This window comes from Heteronotia binoei, chromosome 2 (genome assembly GCF_032191835.1).
Source record: "Heteronotia binoei isolate CCM8104 ecotype False Entrance Well chromosome 2, APGP_CSIRO_Hbin_v1, whole genome shotgun sequence".
In the NCBI taxonomy this organism is placed as follows: domain Eukaryota; kingdom Metazoa; phylum Chordata; class Lepidosauria; order Squamata; family Gekkonidae; genus Heteronotia; species Heteronotia binoei.
In genome coordinates this window covers 106,680,818-106,704,261 of record NC_083224.1, presented here as the reverse complement: position 1 = coordinate 106,704,261, position 23,444 = coordinate 106,680,818, and the positions used below count along the sequence as shown (strand labels likewise).

At 45.1% G+C, this 23,444-nt stretch overlaps 1 protein-coding gene across 1 annotated transcript in view; it reads left to right on the top strand.

Moving 5' to 3' along the window:
* The window catches only part of LOC132567335 (cytosolic carboxypeptidase 6-like), a 570,982-nt gene that overhangs the window by 534,492 nt on the left and 13,046 nt on the right, over nucleotides 1–23,444 (top strand). The window contains exon 7 of the mRNA XM_060233016.1: nucleotides 14,160–14,256. Coding sequence (XP_060088999.1) covers nucleotides 14,160–14,256 — 97 coding nt within the window. The remainder of the gene's footprint in view (nucleotides 1–14,159; nucleotides 14,257–23,444) is intronic.

Below are 23,444 nucleotides of genomic sequence, written 5' to 3'. Positions count from 1 at the left end.
GGAGCGATGGAACACAGGGTGAATGCGGAGGTGGGGTGGCAACTGGAGCCTGAAGGCGACGGGGTTTATTTGGTCCGTGACGGGGTAGGGTCCAATGAACCGCGCATCCAGCTTGTGAGACCGACCAGGCCGGCGCAGGTAGCGAGTTGAGAGCCACACCTGATCCCCTGGCTGGATTGGGGGGCCTTCCTGCCTCTTCCGGTCCGCAGCCAGTTTATAGGCTTCCTTGGCCCGCTGTAGCTGCTCCCGGAGCAAGTCTTGGCTGGCGCGGAGTTCTTGCAGGTAGGCCTCGACGGCGGGGACATTCGTGGGTGGCAGGATCGCCGGGAAGAACCGAGGGTGGTACCCGTAGGTTGCAGCAAACGGGGTCATTTGGGTGGACGAGTGGACCGCGTTGTTGTATGCAAACTCCGCTAGAGGCAACAGACTGGTCCAGTCGTCCTGCTGGTAGCAGGTGTAACAGCGGAGATATTGCTCTAGCGTGGCATTGGTGCGCTCTGTCTGACCATCAGTCTGTGGGTGGTAGGCTGAGGACAGGTGCACTCGAGTACCCAGGCTGGAATGGAGGGCTTGCCAGAACCGAGAGGAGAACTGGGGGCCCCGGTCTGAGATCAGGTGGGCTGGGAGTCCGTGCAGACGAAAGATGTGTTGCAGGTAGAGCTGGGCTGTCTCCTGAGCTGTGGGAAGTTTCGGACACGGAATGAAGTGGGCCATCTTGGTAAATAGGTCGACGACCACCAAGATGCAAGTCTGACCTTTGGATCGTGGGAGTTCTGTAATGAAGTCCATCGAGATGGTGTCCCAGGGTCCTGAGGGTGCGGGCAAGGGCTGTAACAACCCCGAGGGTTTGGCCGGGACGTCTTTGGCCCGCCGACAGACATCACAGGAGCTGACATAGCGGGCAACATCGGACCGCACTCGTGGCCACCAGAATTCTCGCGTCAGCAAGTGAGTGGTCTTATGCTGTCCAAAGTGCCCGGCGGGTAACGAGTCATGAGTCAGGCGTAGCACTTCTGCCCGCAAGGGCCCGGGCGGCACATAGAGGCGTTCGCGGTGTAGCAAGAGACCGCCTCGAGTCGTGAACTCGCCTGCTGAGTCGTCTTGGAGTGCCTGGAGGTGTTGCTGGACCCAGGGATCGTTGGCCTGGCTAGCACGAATGTCCTCCACGAGTGTGGGTGAAGTGGAGGTGGCTGCAAATACTGAGGGCGGCAGGATGGGAGCAGCGGGCGCGGCCTCAGTTGAAGCAGGGGCGTATTCCGGTTTCCGGGACAGCGCATCTGCTTTCCGGTTCTGGGTATGGGGGATGTAGGAGATCCGGAAGTCAAAGCGAGAGAAGAATAGGGACCACCGGATCTGGCGCTGGTTGAGACGGCGGGTGGTCTGGAGGTGCTCTAGGTTCCGGTGGTCAGTGAGCACTTGAACAGGGTGGCGAGCCCCTTCGAGGTAGTGCCTCCAAACCTCAAAAGCCGCCTTGATTGCGAGCAACTCCCTCTCCCAGATGGTATAGTTCCTTTCCGCAGCCGTGAGCTGGCGCGAGTAATAGGCGCAGGGCTGGAGTGGCTGAGACGGCTCCTCACGCTGGGACAGCACTGCTCCCAGGGCCACGTTGGAGGCATCAGCTTCCACCGTAAAGGGAAGCTGGGGGTCAGGGTATCTCAGGAGTGGCCCGGTGGCAAAACGGGTCTTCAGGGTGGAGAAGGCGTTATCGGCCTCTGGGGACCAGTAGAAGGGTTCTTTGGGGCGGAGTAGTTGAGTCAGGGGTGTTGTCAGGGAGGCATAGGCCGGGATGAATTGCCGATAGTAGTTGGCAAAACCAAGGAATCGCTGCAGGTCTTTGCGATTCTGAGGAGCCTGCCAGGTCAGGACCGCTTCTACTTTTTTCGGGTCCATGAGGATCCCTTGCGGGGACACAATGTGACCGAGGAACTCGACAGAGCGCAGGTCGAAGTCGCACTTCTCCAGCTTGGCGTAGAGGCCATGGGTTCGTAGGCGCTGCAGGACCTGGCGGACGTGCTCGGCGTGCTGGGCAGGATTGCGGGAGTAAATTAGAATGTCATCTAGATATATGATTGCGAAGCGGTCGAGCAGGTCCCGGAATATGTCGTTCATGAACCTCTGGAAGACAGCGGGGGCGTTGGTCAATCCGAAGGGCATCACCAGGTGCTCGTACTGCCCGTACCGGGTCCCAAATGCGGTCTTCCATTCGTCTCCAGGTCGTATGCGCACCAAATTGTACGCTCCACGGAGGTCCAGCTTGGTATAGATTTGGGCCCCCTTTAAGCGATCCAAGAGTTCAGGGATCAGTGGTAGAGGGTACCGGTCGCGGATGGTGATCTTGTTCAGGGCCCGGTAATCATTGCACAGCCGGAGCTCCCCACTTTTCTTCTTCACGAAGAGGACTGGAGCAGACAGGGGAGAGGTTGAGGGTCGGATGAAGCCGCGTTTCAGGTTCTTATCTAGGAAGTCTCGCAGAGCGGCCAACTCAGGCTCCGACATTGGGTACAGACGCCCCACCGGGAGTGGTGCCCCATGTACCAAGTCAATGGCACAGTCATAGGGCCGGTGAGGGGGAAGCTGATCCGCTCCCGTCTCTTCAAAGACATCGGCGAAATCCGCATACTTCTGAGGGAGCTGAGGACCACCACTCGGGATGCCAGCTGCCAGAGTGGTGGGAGGAGTCAGATGGGGGCATGGGTCTTGGAAACGTAGTTCCTGCTGGGCCCAGTCCACGATGGGGTTGTGCAGCTTCAGCCAGGAAAGGCCCAGAATCAGTGGGAAGCGAGGCATGCGGGCGACATTAAACTGCAGCTGTTCTTGGTGCTGCTGGACGTGGAAGGTGATGGGACAGGTCTCCTGGGTGACAGGCCCAGAACGGAGGAGGCGCCCGTCAATAGCCTCTACCAGCGACGGAGTCTCTTTTGTCTGCACCGGGATCTGGTGCTGTTTTACAAAGGCGGCATCTATAAAACAGTGGGCTGCTCCCGAGTCCAGCATGGCATACACAAACAGCCAGCGTTCGTCAGGCAGACGGAGTTTGACTGGTAGCAGGAACGGGCCCGGGGTATCAGCCCGCTGTTCGGAGGACCCAGCTAGTCGCCCCAGGCTGGGGGGTCCACTTACGCCTGGGGCTGCCCTTTTGGCGGCGGTGGCGGTGATGGCCCGGGTATCTGATGCTTAGCAGGGCAGCCAGAGGCATAGTGGCCTGCCGTGCCGCAGTAGAGGCACAGATTCTGTGTGCGGCGTCTGGCCTTTTCCTCTGGGGTCAGGCAGGGTCGAGCAGCTCCAAGCCGCATAGGCTCGTCCTCGGCGCTGGTACGAGCTGAGGATGGGCGAGGAGCCAAGTGGCACGGCGCAGGGAGCTGGCGCCCTCTGGTCTTGGCTTGGCGGCGACTTTCCAGGCGGCCATCGATGCGGAGGCAGAGGGTGATAAGTTGTTGAAGCGTGGGTGGTGGCTCCACCCTGGCCAGTTCATCCAGGACCTCCTCTGCCAACCCCTCAGTAAACTGGTCCATCTGGGCAGCCTCATTCCACGCCAAGTCTTGGGCCAGGAGCTTGAATTCGGTGGCATACTGAGCCACCGAGGATTTGCCTTGTTTCAGTGCCCTGATCTTCCGGTTGGCTGTGGCTGCTTGGACTGGGCTAGAGAAAGCAGCAGACAGGTGGGCCTCAAACCCTTGGTAATTAGTTAGTAGGGGAGAGGATGCGACCAGCAAGGGTGTGGCCCATTTGGCCGCCTGCCCCTTTAACAGACTGATGATGAAACACACCTTTGTCTTGTCATTGAGGAAGTCCCGTGCTCTCAGTTCAAAGTACAGCCGACACTGTGCTAGGAAGGCAGGAAATTCTTCCACGGCACCCCCAAATCTGTCAGGTGGGGAAACTGGGCACTTGGCTGGAGCACTGGCCGCAGGTTGTTGCTGCAAGTGCACTACTGCCTGTGTTAGCTGCTGTACCTGGGCTTGGAGCACAGCCAGTAGTTCTGTGGTTTCACTTGCTTCAGCATCCATCCTGTGGAGTGGGTGTTTGTCTGGTGGAAGCAATCTGTCATGGCTGGGGCCGGGTCAGGCAAAGTCCAGAGGCAGTCCGAGGTCTGTAGCCAGTAAGCAGGAGGGTCTGAGGCGCCAAATCCAAATCAGTGTACAAGTATCGCAGGTCCGAGGTCCAGAAGCCGAGGTCAGGGAGTCCAGAAGTCAAAAGCCAAAGTCAGGGAGTCAGGAACCAAAGTCAAGCCGGAGTGGATGCTAGGATGTCAGGGAGATGACTAGTTGCTTCCACAAAGCCTCCTCCCAAAGCCCACAGCTATATAGCCCTCTGCTGGCTGTTGCCCGTTTGGGCTAATTGCTGGCTCAGGGAGGCAGCCAGGATCCTGTCATAACTCAAGCATCCTTGCTCTTAGGAGGGCCAGAATCCTCTCAGAACTCAGGGCTCAGGGAGCGTCTTGCTTGTGAGCGTGCCGCCCTCCTCCGATCCCTGAGGTCCTGCCGGAGGCGGTCACGCACACGAGCCACCCGAGAGGGCGAGGCAGGGGGGCTGGGATCTTCTCCAGCAGGAGGCAGGGGCACTGGTGCAGGTGGCAGGGGCACAGTTTCCTCGTCAGACTCAACTTCCTCTGCAGGGTCCCCAGCACCCATGACACTTGCTTTGTGTCAGATACAGAATGATGTGGAGCTAGGTGTGGTCCACCATTTCTCTTGTTTGAGAATTGTGTTGTTTGGGGCAGGGCTGGAGAGCTGGCATCTGTAGATTGTGTGTTCTGTGGCAGGGAAGCTGGCATCTGGGTGAGAGACTCAGAACCAGCATGTTTGTTGTGCTTTGCCAGCTTTCACTGCGTTGTTTGGGGCTGGGCTGGAGAGCTGGCATCTATAGATTGTGTGTTCTGTGGCAGGGAAGCTGGCATCTGGGTGAGAGACCCAGAACCAGCATGCTTGTTGTGCTTGGCCAGTTGTCCCCATGTTGTTTGGGGCAGGGCTGCAGAGCTGGCATCTGGGTTTGCTGCAGCCATGTCTGCAGAGCAGATTGTGTTTTGTGTGGCAGTGACATTGGCAACTGGGTTTATATTGGTTCCAGGCCAGCAGGGTTCATAGATGGATGTAGTGCATTTGGGTCCTATAGAGATTATCTGGTGTGAAGTTAGGTTTGGTTTTGGGTGCCCCAGGAATTGGTCCAATTTTTTTTTTTTTTTTTGGCCTTGTGGATTTTGTGTGGGAAAGTGCCCTGAAGCTGCACAGCAGTTTTGGGGGGGCTCTCCTCAAAACCCCTTAGTCTCCAGAACAACTTTTCCCACGACAATTACAGTGGGAGAAGTGGCTCTAATTGGTTTTTTCTCACCATTGGGAACAGTGTTCCTTTTGGGGTGCCCACAGATGGGTGCAGTCTTTTTGGGCCAGGAGGGTTGCATGTGGGGGAGTCCCCTGAAGCTGCCCTGCAGTTTTGGAGCCTCTCCCTCAAACCCCCCACTGGCCAGAGCCACTTTCCCCACAGCAATTATAGCAGAGGAAGTGAATAATTGGGCTTGCCCCAGCATTGTTGGCAATGAGCCTTTTGGGGAGCCCAAAGACAGCGACCCCCTGGCCCAATCTTTTTGGGACTTGGGGGTTTTGTAAGGGAGAGTAGGGGGGCTCTCCCTCAAACCCCCTGCCCCCTAGTAGCTTCTAATTATGCCCCATGTTGCCATTGATTTCAATGGCCCATAGGGTATAATGGTGGGATAGGGGCACCCTCTTTGAGTGCCCCTGGAATGGGACCCCCTGGCCCACTATTTTGGGGACTTGGGGGGTTTGTAGGGGAAAGTCCCCAGCAGGTCACCTGCAAATTTGGGGGCTCTCCATCAAGCTCCCTCCCCTCCAGGTGGCTTCCAATATACCCTATTTTGCCATTGATTTAAATGGCCATAGGATATAATGGGGCCATATATTCGGAAATAGCCGCGCATCTACCGTATATGCGGCTATTCCGAGCACCGGAAATATAAAGTATTCTGAATTTTTTGGTCCTGTATATTTCCGAATCCGATTTTTTCCAATTTTTTTTTTTTTGCACACCGCTACTTCTAATATATTTGAAGAATTTTTTATTGTTGGTCTTTATGTTATCTGCAATATGCTCCTTATAGTCCCTTTTTGCTTACCTGATCAATCTTGCATTTGATTTGCCATAGCCTGTGTTCCCTTTTATTAACCTCACTTGGACTAGCTTTCCACCACTTAAAGGAATCCTTCTTACCTTTTACAGCTTCCATTACTTTGTTAACCATGCAGGCTTTTTTAAAATACCTACGGTATATGTGCCTTTCCTAACTTGTGGTATATATTTATCTGAGCTTCTAGGATTGTAGTTTTAAACAGCCTCCAAGCTTTCCCAAGGGTTTTGACCGTATTTACCTTTTCTTTCAGTTTCCTCTTCACATGCCTCCTCATCTCAGAGAATTTACCCCTTTTAAAGTTAAAAGTGGTTGTGCTGGTCTTTTGGCAACTCTCTATTTATACAAATGGTGAAATCAATAATGTTATAGTCACTGCTCCCAAGCAGTGCAATCACTTTTACATCTCTCACCAGGTCTTGGGCATTACTTAGGACCAAATCCAGGATCGCCCCACACCTGGTAGGTACTTTGACCATCTATTCCATAACACAGTTATTGAGAGTGTCTAGAAACTCAATCTCTTTCTCCTGACCAGAACACATATTCACCCAATCAATCTGCGGGTAGTTAAAATCACCTATTATGACACAGTTTTTATGTTCAGCTGCTATCTTTAATCCTTCCATCATATTATAATTGTCCTCTATCTTTTGATTTGGTGGGCGATAAACTCCCATAGTTAAATTTTCTTTTGGGGCCAACTATTTCGAAGCAAAGCATTTCTAGAAGAGAATCTAATTCTCAATCTTTTTTTTTTTTTAAACTCAAAATTTTTATTTTTCAATAAACAACACTTTTCAATACAAATACAGCTTAAATTCAAACACTGACACAATGTATAGGGAGAAAATAAAGGGGGGAAAAGAAAAAAACCCCTTGTACTACTGCTCCAAACTCCACAGCCAAGCTCAGAGAACCCATCAAAGAGTCTTTAAATTAAAATAAGACAAAGTTTAAATATTTCTTAGGCATTTCATTTTTTTTGGATGAGTTAACATTTGTATAATCAAAAAAAATAAACCATTTTTCGATGAAATTCTCCCCTGCTTTGGGATTATCATTAAAAATAAGTTGCAACGCAATTTTATCCTGAATAACTATTTCCCACACTTTCTGAAACCAAAGGGTAATTGAAGGAATTCTTGTAGTTTTCCAATATTTTGCTAACAGAGCTTTCCCAGCCAAAATTAAAGGGGAATAAGTTCTGTTTTTTGTTTGGTGTAATTATTATTCGGCCAGTAATTGAGTAGTATTGACTCAGGAGTGCAAGGAATGTGTTCATTAGTGATGGCTTCAATTTTGTTTAGCAAGACTTTCCAATAGGCCTGTACTTTCGGACAGAACCACCAACAGTGGGAGAAAGATCCAATCTCGCCACATCCCTTCCAGCACAGGGGAGTGAGGCCTGATCTAGCATGACTCAACGATAAGGGAGTTAAGTACCACCGTGAAGTGAGTTTGTACTGTTGAAGCTTAAAGTTGGTGCATCTGGATTTGCATATTGAAGAAGACCAGATGTTGGACCATTGTTCTGCGGACAAGTCAAGGAAGCAGTCCTTGTTCCACCTCTTCTGCTGATTTGACTCTTGTGACCAGTTTTTAAAATTTAATAAATTATAAATTTTTGAAATCACACCTCTCATATTTGAGTTTTCATTTAACACTAGTTTTTCAAAAGAATTCAGATGGTCTGTAGATAACATGACAGGAATTACCTTGTGCAGAGTGTCGTGGAGTTGATGGTATTCATACCAGGGTATAGTAGTTTTATATTTGGACTCTAGTTGGGACCGGGTAAGCATTTTCCCTTTTAGACTAACATCTGCAATTCGTATAATGTTGAGCCGTCTCCAAGTTTTAAAACTACTCTCAGAAGTTCCCGGAGGAAACCAATGCTGGCCCAAAAAGGTCATTATCGGAGTGGAGGGTTGAACTACGGATGCTCTGAAATTGTCCCATGTCTTCAAAGTGTGCCCTAAGAATGGGTTAGTTAGCAATACTTTGCTCCTCTCAGCCCTGGAAATCCAAAGGAATTCCCTCAGATGTAGAGGGTATATACTGGTTGACTCGATTTGGATCCAGGGTGAGTGGCTTACCTTCTTTGCATAAAGCAAAACATTACGTAGCTGAGCTGCCACATAATAGTTGTTCAGAAGCAGTGCTGCCAACCCTCCCTTATCTATTGGCCTGGATAAAACATTATATGAGATTCTAGGTTTTTTATTATTCCAAACGAAGGAAGATAGGCATTGCTGCCAGGACTTCATATCCCTGTTAGGAATAAGAATAGGTAGATTTTGGAATAAAAAAAGAAATTTGGGAAGAACAAACGTTTTTAATACATCGATCTTTTCAATCAGGTTGAGCTGTAATTTTGCCCAAATAGCTAGCTTGGTTTTAATAGATGAGACCAGCTGTTTAAAGTTGGCCTCGAACAATTTAGACAATTCTAAAGGGATATGAATCCCTAAATGACGCCACGATCTAGACACCCATTTAAAAGGGAAAAGCTGCTCTATTTGTAGATAGACGTCGGGAGGCACATGAATCGGGAACAACTCTGATTTAGACATATTAATAGTTAAACCTGAAAATTTCTTAAATAGGGTTAAAGTTTTCATTAGTTTTGTTAGAGATTGCACCGGGTTAGTCAAATAAAAAACAGTATCATCGGCAAAGAGACTGATTTTATGAGAGGTGCCTCTCACTTCAATGCCTTCAATTTCAGGATCTGACCTTATTAGATGTGCTAGTGGTTCCAACGAAATGGCAAATAGAATTGGAGAAAGTGGACATCCCTGACGTGTACCCCTGGTCAACTGTATTTCTTCTGATCTATAACTATTGATAGTTGCGTTCTAGGATTTTTATAAATAGCCGCAATTGAATTAAGAAAGTTTGGGCCAAAGCCCATATGATTTAGGACCGCTTTCAGGTATTTGATTTCAAGCATGTCGAATGCTTTCTCCGCATCCAGTGAGAGAATTAATGAGGTTAATTTAGATGACTTTCCAAAGTGTATTAAATTAAGAGTTTTCCGGATATTATCAGAGATAGAGCGACCAGGGATAAACCCTGCTTGATCTTCATGGACATAGGAACAAATAATTTTATTTAGTCTACGGGCAAGTATGGTTGAAAATATTTTAAAGTCGTGATTCAATATTGAAATTGGCCTATAAGATTTGGGGTTCTGTTTATCTTTTCCCTCTTTATGAATCACGATCATTTTTGAGTCCCTCCACGAGTCTGGAAGGGTACCCGATTCCATAGCCAAATTACATGTTTTCAAGAGGGGTTGCAACACTTCAGAACTAAATTTCTTATAAAATTCTATCGGAAGCCCGTCTTTACCCGTAGCCTTATTGTTTTTAATAGACGAGATTGCTTCCATAATTTCTGATTCCGAAATTGACCTGTCCATGAAGTCAGAGTCCTCTTTTGATAATTTCCTGTCAAATTTAGTATTTTTTAGAAAAGTTTTGAAGTCCAGGTCATCCTCAATAGAGGAGGAATATAGGGCGGAGTAGTAATCCTGAAAAACCTTGGTGATATCATGAGGTGTTACACAGGTTTCTCCTATGGGTGAGCGAACAGAATGGATTATTGTAGATGCACTCTTTTGATGTAACCTAAACTTCAAAAATCTCGGAGATTGTGGAGTTTTGGTAACAAATTTTTGTTTAAGATACAGTAATTTTTTTTGTATGGTTCTAGCAGCTCCAATTTATTCCTTTCCAATGTTAGTTTTTTTAGCAATTTTTCCCCACCAAATTTAATATGCTTCTTTTCCAGCTCTGCTATTTTAAGTTGATGCTCTTTTATTTTGGTGCACCTTTCCTTATGACAGGCTGCTGCAATTGAGATAAGACTACCCCTAATTACAGCCTTAAATGCATCCCAAATAAGTTGTTGAGAGACTCCACAATTTCCATTATATAAAAAATATTCTTGTATCGATTTCCTAATTTTCCCACACACACTCTCTTTAGAGAGAAGTAGTTTGTTTAGAGTCCACGAGGGTCCTTTATTATCAGTACACAAAAACTCCAATTCTCCTGACACCGAAGAGTGGTCAAAAATATTTCTTGAACCAATATCAACATTATGGATAGACTTTAGAAGCTTTGGCGAAACTAAAATATAGTCAATCCTAGAAGAATAAGAGTTGTGCACATGGGAAAAGAAGGTATAATCCCTTGCTCCCTGATTGAGTGACCTCCAGACGTCCACCACATTGAAAGATTGAAAAAGATCAGAAAGACCAGTCTTTTTAAGTAACCTGAGTTTAGTCCCACTGCTACCCGATCTGTCAAGAGAAGGATCCACAATGAAGTTCAGGTCTCCACCGATAATGAGTTCCCCCTGTTTAAATCCCATCAGGTCAGCAAAGGTGTCCTCCAGGAACTCCAACTGCCCACTGTTCGGAGAGTAGATAGATGCAATAGTTATCAAGTGACCGTTTAGCATACCTTTTACAAATACAAACCTACCATTAGGGTCAGCTTTTATGCCTTGCAAACTAAATGATGCGGTTTTAGAAATTAGAATTGCTACTCCCCTCGCTTTTGAAGACCCAGTGGCCTGAAAAATCTGGGTAAACCATTTAGAGTGTAGTAGTGGAGTAGTTTGTTTTTTATTATGAGTTTCTTGCAAACAGACTATTTGTGGCCGCTCTTTTGTCAAAAAAATTGAAATTTGCGCCCTTTTGATCGGGTTTTTTAAGCCCCTACAATTCCATGTAAGGATTTTTACTGATTTAGCCATTACTGGAGTAAGAAAGTAAACAAAGAAAAGACGATTTCTAGGACCCCTCCCCCGGCTGTGAAGTATAGGAGCAGCTTATCACCCTTATCCCCAAACCAAAAAAACAACTCCCAAATTAAATTAACCTGAAAGGTTATAAACAAAATTACCAATAAGGAATATAAGATTAATAATCAAAATAATTTAAAAATAAATAATCAAAAAAGGGGATATAACACAATTGGCTTTACCTTCCTGTTCTATCCCCACAGAAAGGCGATCAAATTAAAACAAAAGCAGAAACTGAATACCCTGCGACGGGTACCTTCTCAAGGCCTCCTTCAAAGAAAGAGGTTAGGGAAAAAACACTACTGCGTTTCCCTTCCTTGAAATACCTACTCTCCCCTCCAGAGGGCGATAATAACCCACAATAAAAAATTACCAAATCCCTAACTCCTCCTCCTTCCCCATTAGTTCCAATGAGTAACAAACTCTTTTAAACAATAAATAATAATTCAGTTCTTAATACAAAACAAGAACATTAACTGTAACAATATCATCAGTAATAGTGAGCCCAGTCAGACTATATATGTGGTTGACGAAATTGAGCTGTCATAACAGTAAATATGACTCATAAAAAGGCACCATTTTGTATAACTTCATCCAATATTTGTTGTAAATTAATTAAATTTACCAAAGAATTCAGTAATCATTAATCCTATCTATTTTACCTATTTCCCTTAACCCAGAACCCTCCCCCTTCCCCTCCCTCCCCCCTTTTTTCCCCCTGTATGAAATAAATAACTTTATCAAATAATTCATTAACCCTGAAGTATAGTTATCACTGAATAGAGAGACTTCATATGATTAAATATATATATATATATATATATATATATATATATATATATATATATATATATATATATATATATATATATATATATATATAAATGACTTCTTATCTAAATAAAAAAGGTACTAGCTAGGTGCAATTCAGATGTCTCAGTAGTTAACACAATGTTTTAAATAGAACCACCATCTTGAAGAAATAGTAGAGATCAAACTCTATCCTAAACATAAACTCATAAACTATCAGCAGAGCTCCCCCTTTCCTCCATTGATGTGTATATTACTACCAACAGCAAACCCAAAGGGACGCTCAGCCCAACTTACAAAATTACCATTCAACAATTATAACAAAGTGTAGGTGCAGAGTTGTAAAAGGAACCAACAGCAAACACAAAAAGGCTCAAGACCCAGTTCCTATAGGTACAACTCTAAAGGTAGTTCAAAGACTAAGTGCAGCACTGTAAAGGAAGCGTGTTGAGGTGCGTTGTATAGGTTCTATGCCTCTGCATCTTCGCCAGCCTCGTCAAGTGCTTGGTTCTTCGGCGCCGGAAAAAGCCGCCACAGAGCGTCCTTCTCTTCCTGTGATGTTTTTAACGCTAAGGCCTCCATTAAAGTAATCCCCGAGTGTGCGTCAAAGGCTTTGTGTAAAACGCCATCTTTGAAGAGAAGAATCTCCGATGTTGGGCTCCAACGGAATCTCAGATTATTAGCATGCAATTTAGATGTGATAATTTTCAAGTTTTTTCTTTTTTCCAGAGCATCAGGTGACAAATCCAGTAAAAATAAAATACGTTTCCCATTGTAAGCTAGGGCACCTGATTGTCTTGCTTTTTGTAGGATCATGTCCTTTATCCTGGAGTTTGAAAATTGCACCAGAATGTCCCTAGTAAAATTATTTCGCAATGCCTTTCTAGAGCCCAGCCTTTGTACCTTTACTATGTTGTTGGACATGTTGCCTGAAAACGAAATTTTTTCTTGGAGCCAGTTTGCAATAAATAACAAGAGGTCACTTTTTTCTTCAGCCCCCTCCTCAAAACTGCGTAACTTCAGGTTAAGGGACCTCCATTTATTTTCCAGCACCAAAATTCTATTTTGCAGCTTCATTTCGTTGCTTTTTACAGAGATGAGCTCCTCTTTAATAGACAGCCCCAGCTCCGCTGTTTTCTCCGCTATTTTAGCAGTAGTGGCTAGGTCCTCCGTAAGCTCCTGCACTTTCTCTTTCAAGGGTTTAATATATTCCACAATGGCATCCTTAAAATATTTATGGATGTCTTGCTTTAATAATTGGAGGTCACTTCGACAGATCGGGCCATCCTCATCACGACTAGGAGCAGGAGAGGAAGGTTTTGGAGGGAGATTGCAGGGCTAAGCGCCATCTTGCCTGGGGCCGGGGAACAAGCCAGAGGATCACCCACCTTTGCTGAGCTTTCTGACAAGAAGTAACTTGGAACCGCAGCTTTTTTTCCTGATTCCAGAATCTTCTTCTTTCGCACCACTTTTCCTTTTGTTTTAGTTGACATTTGAGTTTGTTTTAACGTTGATTTAACAGATTGGGGAAGGAGGCTGTCAGAGCGTATCTATTTCGCGTCTGCCATGACTGAGCGACGCTCCGCCCCCCTAATTCTCAAACTTACTGGACTCTGACATACAGAGCCACCCCACCTCCAACCCTTCCCTCCCTATCTTTCCAATATAGTTTATATCCAGGAATCACCGTGTCCCACTGATTCTCCTCATTCCACCAAGTTTCTGAAATTCCCACGATGTCTATGTTTTCCCCCAACACTAAGCATTCCAACTCCCCAATTTTACTTTGAACACTTCACAGGACTTTATCCTGCTTTTATTTAAATGTGATCTATATAAATGTGATTATTTAAAATCATTATGTTGATATTAGATCCATGTGTGACTAGTGCTCCAATTTAAACAAGTTTCTAGGTAATGATAATAATACATTCAGGTACATGATTTGATGGATATTTACCACAGGTCTAGAATTATGGAATTTTGAGAAATAACAGCAAATGCATCACTCCGTTCAGCTAACATGTTGGGTACCACCATAGAGCATGGTACTTCAGTGGATTATATAAGGAAGTTTGGTAACGGCCAAAGGGACAGGATGTTACAGTAACTGGGGGGGGGGGGGGCGACCCTTTGAAGACAGCTATTCAAAACACTATTTATGCAGTAAATCAGGTGTGAGAGGGAATTGGCTGTAGAATTTTAGCAACATTTGTGTTTAAAAATGACAGTGCTACATAGCTGCTAACAAACATTGAGATAATTCCTTTTAGCCCTGTTGATCTATTTGTGTAAAATTTGTTTATGCATCACATCATAGTGCAATTAACTTTACTCTTTTTCTTTTCTAATGTTAAAGAAAAAACAATTCTCCTTAATTAAGCACTCACAGATATGAAATTAGGAAGGAATGTGGCCAGAACTTTCTTGGACTACTATAGACTAAACACCATTTCAGAGAGACCTTTGGCTCCAATCTCCAGCACATGGTAAGTTTCAAAAAAACATCTGGTTATCTTTCTACCTTATGGTTTTCAAGAGGAAGTACAAACCTGCAAACTTTCTTAAGTTCCATTACCAAAAATTCGAATTTCAATGATTTTTTTTAACATATTGTTATCATCCATCAGCACCCTCCTTGTGGTAGACTGATATATGTATTATGTGACTCATTTATTGTTGTATTATAAGGTTTCTTTATTTATTTTATGTTGTATTTTGGTCACACGATCAGGAGTTAAATAAAAATTAAAAACGGGGAAAAAAATAACCTTTCTGTTTTCCAGAGGATGGCATTATCCTATTGTTTCAATTTCCCACCATATGGTAAACTAGAAGACTAGAATGTTCATCTTTCCTTTAGGATTTGATGATGCTTTAAAAGATCATTCATTTCATTTGCTTTTGGTACCAGATAACTTCTGTCATGGATTTTTTGTCCATGACATTCTTCTTTTTAAAACAAAATCAAAGCATTTGTGTTGGGAGGGTAGATCTAGTTGGTATCAGATAGCTGTCATTTGCCATGTGAGCATTAAAAGTTTATCAGCATGTCCCAATGGAGGATTACGGTTAATTATTAATCTGAATGTAATAAAAGAGAAAAATAGAATTTACACTGATGTCTGTTTTCTCCCAAACTTTGTGAATTGTACGTGTTAGACAGTTGAGGACTGGTCATATAACTTAAAAAAGTCCACTTGAAACAACATTTCAGATCAAATAGATGAACCTGAGAATGTCAGTCATGTATTTGATGGAAGGTGGGGAAAGGGAGGAGAATGTGGAGGCAATGGATTTCAAGTACTTATGATTTTATAATAGATGCTAGAGCCAGATACCAGAGGAGTTTATAGCAGACAGTAGAGGAGTTTTCCTCCAAAGGGCAAGGAGAAGAATCTGCATGTGTTGTCTGCTATTATTAGTGCAGTATTATCTTAGTTAACCTTGTTGATAATTTGTATACCCTTTGTTGGAAGCTGTGATGAGAAAGAACACTGGATTTCAAGCGCTGACTTAGGACATTTTAAGGCATTTAATAGTTCAACAAAGATGTTTTCATAATTCATTGGACTTGTGTAATTAACAGCCATCCTAGTTTGACAGGGAATTATACAGAAACATTCTCATACACAGAAAGATTCCACCAAAGGGGGAAAATATTGTACATATTAACTTTATCCTTCACCTGGAAGTTGTTCCATGTCTTCCACTGAAATGAACTGAAGACATGAAAGAGTGTTAAGCTGCAGCTGATTTGTGGAAACCCCATAAGGTTTTCAAGGCAAGTGATGTTTAGAAGTGGTTTGCCATTGTGTAGCAACTTCCTTGTATAACATCTGCGTTGTGGCCCTGGACTTCCTTTGGTCCCCACAACAGAGAAAGACTGCACTTTACCTAGATAGAGGCTGCAGGGAGCGGGGAGGAAATGGAAGCAATCTGCCGCCATCTCTTTTGCCCCCCATTCCTTCTTCTCAATCTACCCTCCTTCTCTGATAACTTAGCCCACATTTACCCACTTTCTCCATTTCCCTTCCCATCAGCTGCCTTCTATACCTTGCCGCCCTCTATCTTTCCCTTCCTTCCCTAGCACACCCCCAGAAGGCCATAAAATTCACCCATAGCAAATTTCTAGCACTCATTGTATTTTCCCCACAATGGGCCTTATTACTAGTTATTATATAAACTATCCAACCCTAACTTTCATCCACCAAATTTGGTGAATCGCCCAATCTCTACTCTTTTGTATGTAGATGACACAGCCATTCATACTGAATGGATGTTGAGAAGAGCCGTTCAAGCACTCATGATTTACTGTAAAGAGGAACATCTATTAACTTTTCTAAAACAAAAATACTTGTATTTGCTAAAAGATTTTGTAAGCCAAAATGCCGTCAAAAGAGGTTGGGGAATTAACAGGTGAGCAACTATGGCTCAAAAGGATCTAGAATCTATATAATACAGGATTCAACTTCCAGAAATTCTTACAAAATTTACGGAGGACCTCAAAAAGGATATTTTTGAGGCCGCACCTCAAAAAGGATATTATAGCATTGGAGAAAGTTCAGAAAAGGGCAACTAAAATGATTAAAGGGCTGGAACACCTTCCCTATGAAGAAAGGTTGAAACGCTTAGGGCTCTTTAGCTTGGAGAAACGTCGACTGAGGGGTGACATGATAGAAGTTTACAAGATAATGCATGGGATGGAGAAAGTAGAGAAAGTAGAGAAAGAAGTACTTTTCTCCCTTTCTCACAATACAAGAACTCGTGGGCATTCGATGAAATTGCTGAGCAGACAGGTTAAAACGGATAAAAGGAAGTACTTCTTCACCCAAAGGGTGATTAACATGTGGAATTCACTGCCACAGGAGGTGGTGGCGTCCACAAGCATAGCCACCTTCAAGAAGGGGTTAGATAAAAATATGGAGCAGAGGTCCATCAGTGGCTATTAGCCACAGTGTGTGTGTGTATATATATATATATATATATATTTGGCCGCTGTGTGACACAGAATGTTGGACTGGATGGGCCATTGGCCTGATCTAACATGGCTTCTCTTATGTTCTTATGTTCTTATGTTCTTAATTAAGTAAAACAATTACGCTTTTATTACAGAAAACTATTGAACACACATACGAGGTAATGGATACATACAACACACATACAGACCTAATAAAAATAGAGATTCATATACAGAGGTAACACAAGGATGGACAAACAGGGTGATAATTACCGATTGTAGTCTTTGAGGAAGGCTCCAATGGCGACGAATGAGGGAGATGGGGGAAGGGACCCTCAACTGATCAGGTATCAGGGTCATATCTAAACAGCAGGATTGGGGTACTGTCAGATGCACACATGCAGAATGTTGGGTCAGAGGTTATAAAGTCTACCTTGACCCCTAAGGGGGTAGGAAGTTCAGGGGTGGATGACAAGTGGTCAGATGATACATGATGCTGACCCACATGGTACATTATCTCAGAAAAGGGGAGGCTCCGAAGTGACCATAGGGGCTGGACTTGTGTGGTGGGCAGTGGCCAGTCTATTCTGGGTACCTGATTGGATGCCCATATCCAGCCAATGAGCGGATCTGACCCTGGTTACCTGATTAGGTTTCCAGGTAACAATGGGCAGGGGGAGGCTCCAGTGTGACAGTTAGGGCAAGGCATAGGTGGAGGTATTGGGTGAAGGTGATAAAACAAGCCATCCAAACTTATCTATAAGTGACAATAGAGGATCAGATTGATAACTAAGGTGACATCCAATCTATACAATAACTATGACTCTGAGTGAAGCTGTTCTTCCTCTTCTTTACTCCTCTGCTGGCACCATTCTTTGTCTTAGGTTCCATTGGACAAAAGCTTAGGCAGTCTGGCAGGATCCAAGCCTAAAATAAGCTTGATTGCCTTATGCAGAAGTTGAAGCAGCTGCTGGATACGTGAGTCTCTTGCTTTGCTGTAATGGAGTCAGGAAAACAAGATGGATTCTGGTGGTGTTAGCCTTTGGATCATGGAAACAGGCTGGAAACTGTTTACCTGTACAGTTTATGGCGGCATGGCTTCTTCCACTGCAATGGCTGAGATTGTGCACGCAGGGAGCAGCTGGAGGCTCATCTGTAGTTCTGGCTAGCACCCATCGATCTCTATATTTCTGGCTTAAACTAAATTTCTCCCCCCTGGATTAGTTTCTTTAATATTTTCAGACCGTTTCTGTTCAAGGTTGGTGAGAACAAATGAAGACAAACTGCTCTTCTTGGGCTTCTCTTTTACAGCCCTTTTGCATATTGGTTATCAAGGAGCTAAAATAATAGCTAAACAGAGACTTTGGGACACAAGTGGACAGATCGAGCATCTACTCTGTTCCAGTAGTGGGGAATTATAACCAAAATTTTGTTCCATCTAGCTCCCTCTATTTATTTAATTTACTTACTTACTTATTTAAACTTATATAGTAAAGTCACAATAAAACCAATAAAATCTAAACTATCATACAATTTAAACCAGGGGTGTCAAACATGTGGCCCAGGGGTCAAATTAGGCCCCCAGAAGGCTCATATCAGGCCCCCAAGCAACTTGTTGTCATTTGCTTCCTTCTCCCTCTCTCTTGCTTCCTTCTGCATCACAGCTTGTTTTCCCAGGCTTGCTCAATAGCACAGGAGCTACAGAGCAAAACCTCTGCTTTCTCCATTGGCTGAGGCTCCTCCCTTGGAGTGGAAAGGGGGGAGGCAGAGCTTGCTTTGCCAGGCTCTCTCAATTGCATGGTAGAGCTACTGAGCCAACCCTCTCTTCCTTCTATCAGCTGAGGCTTCTCCCCCTCCTGGTCCCCTGGGGAAGGAGGGAAAGAGCCAGAGCTTCCTTTGCCCAGTTCCCTGGGTCCCATGGGAGAAATACAAAGAAATCACCTTTAAGACCAATGAGTGCTAATGTTTTAAGCATGTTTTATTTTAAGTTATTTTTAATCTTTAATTGTGTTTGTCTATGTCCTTTATAAAGTTTATATCTCTGCTACCTAATCTTAAATAGGTACACACATGGCCTGGCCCATCATGGCCCAGCCCAACAAGGTCTCATTTATATCAGATCTGTCCCTCAGAACAAATGAGTTTGACATCCCTGATTTAAACAATTTAAAATAAACAGCACTAAAATACTAATAACTCAAATCTCCTTCAGTATTTTACAGGCAATGGTAAGTAGTCTGAATCATAATTTTTTTTTTTTGTCAGATGGTGATGGTGCCGTGTTGTACAGCAGTTCCCCATAAGTGGTAAGCAGCATCTAGGCACTGGACAGGTAACAGAAAGCAGGGGAGGCCAAGTTGGTTCGGCACCTGTTGTCTCACCAAGAGACCTGGCAGAACAGCTCCATCTTATAGCCCTGTGGAACTGTAATAGCTCTTGCAGAACCCTGATCTCGAGTGGAAACATGTTCCACCATGCCGGGGCTAAAAAGGCCCTAGCCCTGGTTGAGGCTAAGTGGACATCTCTCAAGCCAGGGAAGACCTCTACAGAGCTCTCCAGGGTACATATTGGGAGAGACAGTCCTGTAGATATGCTGGTCCCATGCTGTGTAGGGCTTTAAAGGTCAGCACCAAGACCTTGAACCAGATTCGGTACTTTATTGGCAGCCAGTGCAGTTCGTGGAGCACTGGCCAAATGCACACCCACAGAGGTGTCACCATCAGCAGGCAAGCTGCTGTATTCTTCACTAGCTGCAGTTTCTGGATCAGGTTCAAAGTAGCCCCTTGTAAAGCGAGTTACAGTAATCCAGCCTGGAAGCCATCATTACATTGATCACTGTAGTTAAATCCTGAGAGGTGAGATAGGGAACCAGCTGCCTGATTGGGCAGAGATAATAAAAAGCCGATCTGCAAACCAATGTGACCTGGGCTTCCAAAGAAAACGAGAGTTCCAGGGTCACCTCCAGACTATTCACCCTCTACATTAGTGTCAAGAAATTTTGTATCTAAATACTTGTCTTGAATTGTGAATGTTCAAGTCTTTTCTTTGACAAAGGCAACACCCATATGTAAGTGGTTTGGGGATTAATATCCCAGTGTTTTGAGTCAGTTAGATAGCTTAGCAGCTGTTATTGGTTACCAACGCAGTATAATGGGTTGCAGCTGGGAAATGTCAAGCTAATCACTTCAGCTAGCCATCTAAAGGAATGACAGCTACTTGACAGTTGAAGATCTAGATCCACCTGGGAAATAACATCTAAAGTGGTCAAGTATCCTGATATTGGCTGGCATGGCCCAATATCTTGGCAACTGGTACCAACAGCACCTCACAGAACACTGGGAGCCAGATTCCATCTGCTGGAACTCCCTGAATATCAGAGCTTTCACCTTGACCCGACTTAGAATCAAAGAATCACAGAGTTGGAAGGGGCCATACAGATCATCTAGTCCAACCCCCTGCTTAACAGAGGATCCCTGACAAGTATTCATCCAGTCGCTGCTTAAAGACTGCCAGTGAGAGAGAGAGTCATCACCACCACTTACTGTGCTACCATCTGCCCTTCTTGATGGGAGATATGCACATATTGCATATATGAAATGTGTCTGTCCTTGTCAATCTGGCTCAATAGAAACAATTGAGCATCCACTTACCCCGAAAACTTTTCAAAGTGAAGCAAGTTTTAGAAACCTTGGATGACAACAAGCATCTTGTTCCTATCCTTTTTCATTTATTGATATGCCCTAGATTTCAGTAGTTTTTCTCCCCTGTCAAGCTACAGTTGATGCGTGATGACTCCTTAGCCTTTTCAAGGCAAGAGATGTTTAGAGGTGGTCTCCCATCGAAATGCTAACTAGAGTTGACCCTGCTTGACTTCCAAGATCTGATGAGAGAGAGAGAATATGAATATGGGATTGCAGGTCTTGAACACTTAGATCTAATTACAGAAGTGAGAAATTAGTATGTTATTCAGTTATGTTTTAGCTGTTTATTTTTCCTTTCAATTCCAAATGGAGATTATATATATTTTTATCATATGTATTCAAAACGATTAAACTGTAGAGTCTAAATCAAGAATGGCAGTATGCCACCAGTCTCTTAGCTTTCTAAGCATCTGCCATGGGAGAACGTCCATATTTTTTACATTTACTATTACACAATTGACCTGAAAAACAGCCTTATAGGTGCTGACATCTACCAGTGCTGTATTTTCATGTATTTTCTGTCCATTTATGTTTATATCTAAGTACCTGGATCAAGGCGTACTACCATCTGCCCTGCTCAATGGGAGATATGCACGTATCCCATATAGGAAATGTGTCCGTCCTTGTCAATCTGCTTTGATAGAAACAATTGAGCATCCACTTAACTTTCAGCAGCGTTTGACATGGTCGACTATGATCTAATAACCCACCGCCTTGCCAACATTGGAGTTCAAAAGGGTAGCCTTACAGTGGTTTTCCTTCTTTCTCCATGGTTGGGAACAAAGGGTGGTGACTGGTGACCAGACTTCCCTGCGGCACCCACTTGAATGTGGTATACCACAGGAAGCCATTCTCTCGCCAATAATGTTTAACATCTACATGTGCCCCCTTGCCCAGATTGCTTGAGGTTTTGGGTTGGGTTGTCACCAGTATGCCGATGACACCCAGCTTTATCTGCTGATGAATGGCCATCTTGACACCACCCCAGACATTCTGACCAGGGTGCTAGAAGCAGTGGCTGGAGGGCTGCAACTAAGCTGTCTGAAGCTCAATTCAACTATGATGGAGGTCCTGTACCTGAGTCGGGGGGGATTAAGATTGGGCATCCAGCTTCCCACTCTGGATGGTGCTTCTTTGGTGCCAGCTCAGAAGGCGAGAAGTTTGGAAATGATACTGGATGCCTCCCTTTCCATGAAGGCCCAGGTCATAGCAGTTGCGTGATCTGCCTTTCACTATCTTTGACAGGTCAAACAACTAGTGCCCTTTCTGACCCCCCAGGACTTAGATACAGTGATTCATGCAATGGTCACTTCCAGTTTGGACTACTGTAACTCGCTCTATGCAGGCTTGTCCTTGGGATTGATCCAGAAACTTCAACTGGTGCAAAATGCGGCAGCGCGGCTGTTAGCTGGATTGCCTGTACAGGCAAGCAGTCAGCTGATGCTGTGCAAATTGCACTGGTTACCAATTGAGTACCGGATCTGCTTCAAGGTTATAGTACTGACATTTAAAGCCTTACGCAGCCTGGGACTGACATACCTGTGGAACCATCTCTTCCTATACGAGCCCCAAAGACTTTTGCAATCTGCCAATCAACATCTTCTGGCCATCCCTTGCCCAAAGGTTGTCCATCTTGCCTCAACCAGGTGGAATCAGCTCCCCTTGGCAATCTGGGCCCTACTGGATCTGTTGCCATTCTGTAGGGCCTGTAAGATGGAGCTGTTCCACTAGGCCTTTGGTTGAGGCAAGCGGGTGTCCTTTTTCCTCAACCATCTACTACGGGGGCAGAGCATAGCCACGAGTAATGGTGGATGCATGATCCTGTTGCTCCTGATACCCCCTCCTGATAAACGCTAGAACTGGTGATATAACTCATCAGAATTAAGATTCCCTACCTGGAGATAGCTGCTGAGGCCAATGAAGACACTGCTGCCAAAAAGACAGAGCAAAAGAGCTCCTCTTCTATCTATAAATCGCAATAAAAAAACCCGACCTGCAAAGCAGCCGGGAAACAAAACGGAGCTAAACAAAATGGTGGCCACAAATTCGGACGAGGCAGAAACGGCGGAAAAAACTCCCATGGAAGCCAGATTCAAGAGGGGTTTAGATAAAAATATGGAGCAGAGGTCCATCAGTGGCTATTAGCCACAGTGTGTGTGTATATATAAAAAATTTTTGCCACTGTGTGACACAGAGTGTTGGACTGGATGGGCCATTGGCCTGATCTAACATGGCTTCTCTTATGTTCTTATGTTCTACGATCAAAACAATACAGGATACCATACAAGAGTCACTCCACTCATCCTTTCAAAGTTCTTTGTCATGGGTGCTGGGGACCCTGCAGAGGAAGACAAGTCGGCCAAGGAAACTGTACCCCTGCCACCTGCACCAGTACCCCTGCCTCCTGCTGAAGAAGATCCCAGCCCCCCTGCCTCGCCCTCTCGGGTGGCTCCTGTGCGTGACCGCCTCCGTCAGGACCTCAGGGATCAGAGGAGGGCGGCACGCTCACAAGCAAGACGCTCCCTGAGTCCTGAGTTTTGAGAGGATTCTGGCCCTCTTAAGAGCAAGGATGCTTGAGTTGTAACAGGATCCTGGCTGCCTCCCAGAGCCAGCAATTAGCCCAAATGGGCAACAGCCAGCAGAGGGCTATATAGCTGTGGGCTTTGGGAGGAGGCTTTGTGGAAGCAACTAGTCATCTACCTGATGTTCTAGCATCCACCCCGGCTTTGACTTTGGCTTTTGGACTCCCTGACTTCGGCTCTTGACTTCTGGACTCCCTGACTTCGGCTTCTGAACCTCTGACCTGCGTTACCTGGACGGTGATTCAGATTTGGCACCTCAGACCCTCTTGCCTACTGGCTAAAGACCTCGGCCTGCCCTTGGACTTTGCCTGACCCAGCCCCAGCCGTGACAGATTGCTTCCACCACCACAAACACCCATTCCACAGGATGGATGCTGAAGCAAGTGGAACCACAGGACTACTGGCTGCGCTCCAAGCCCAGGTACAGCAGCTGA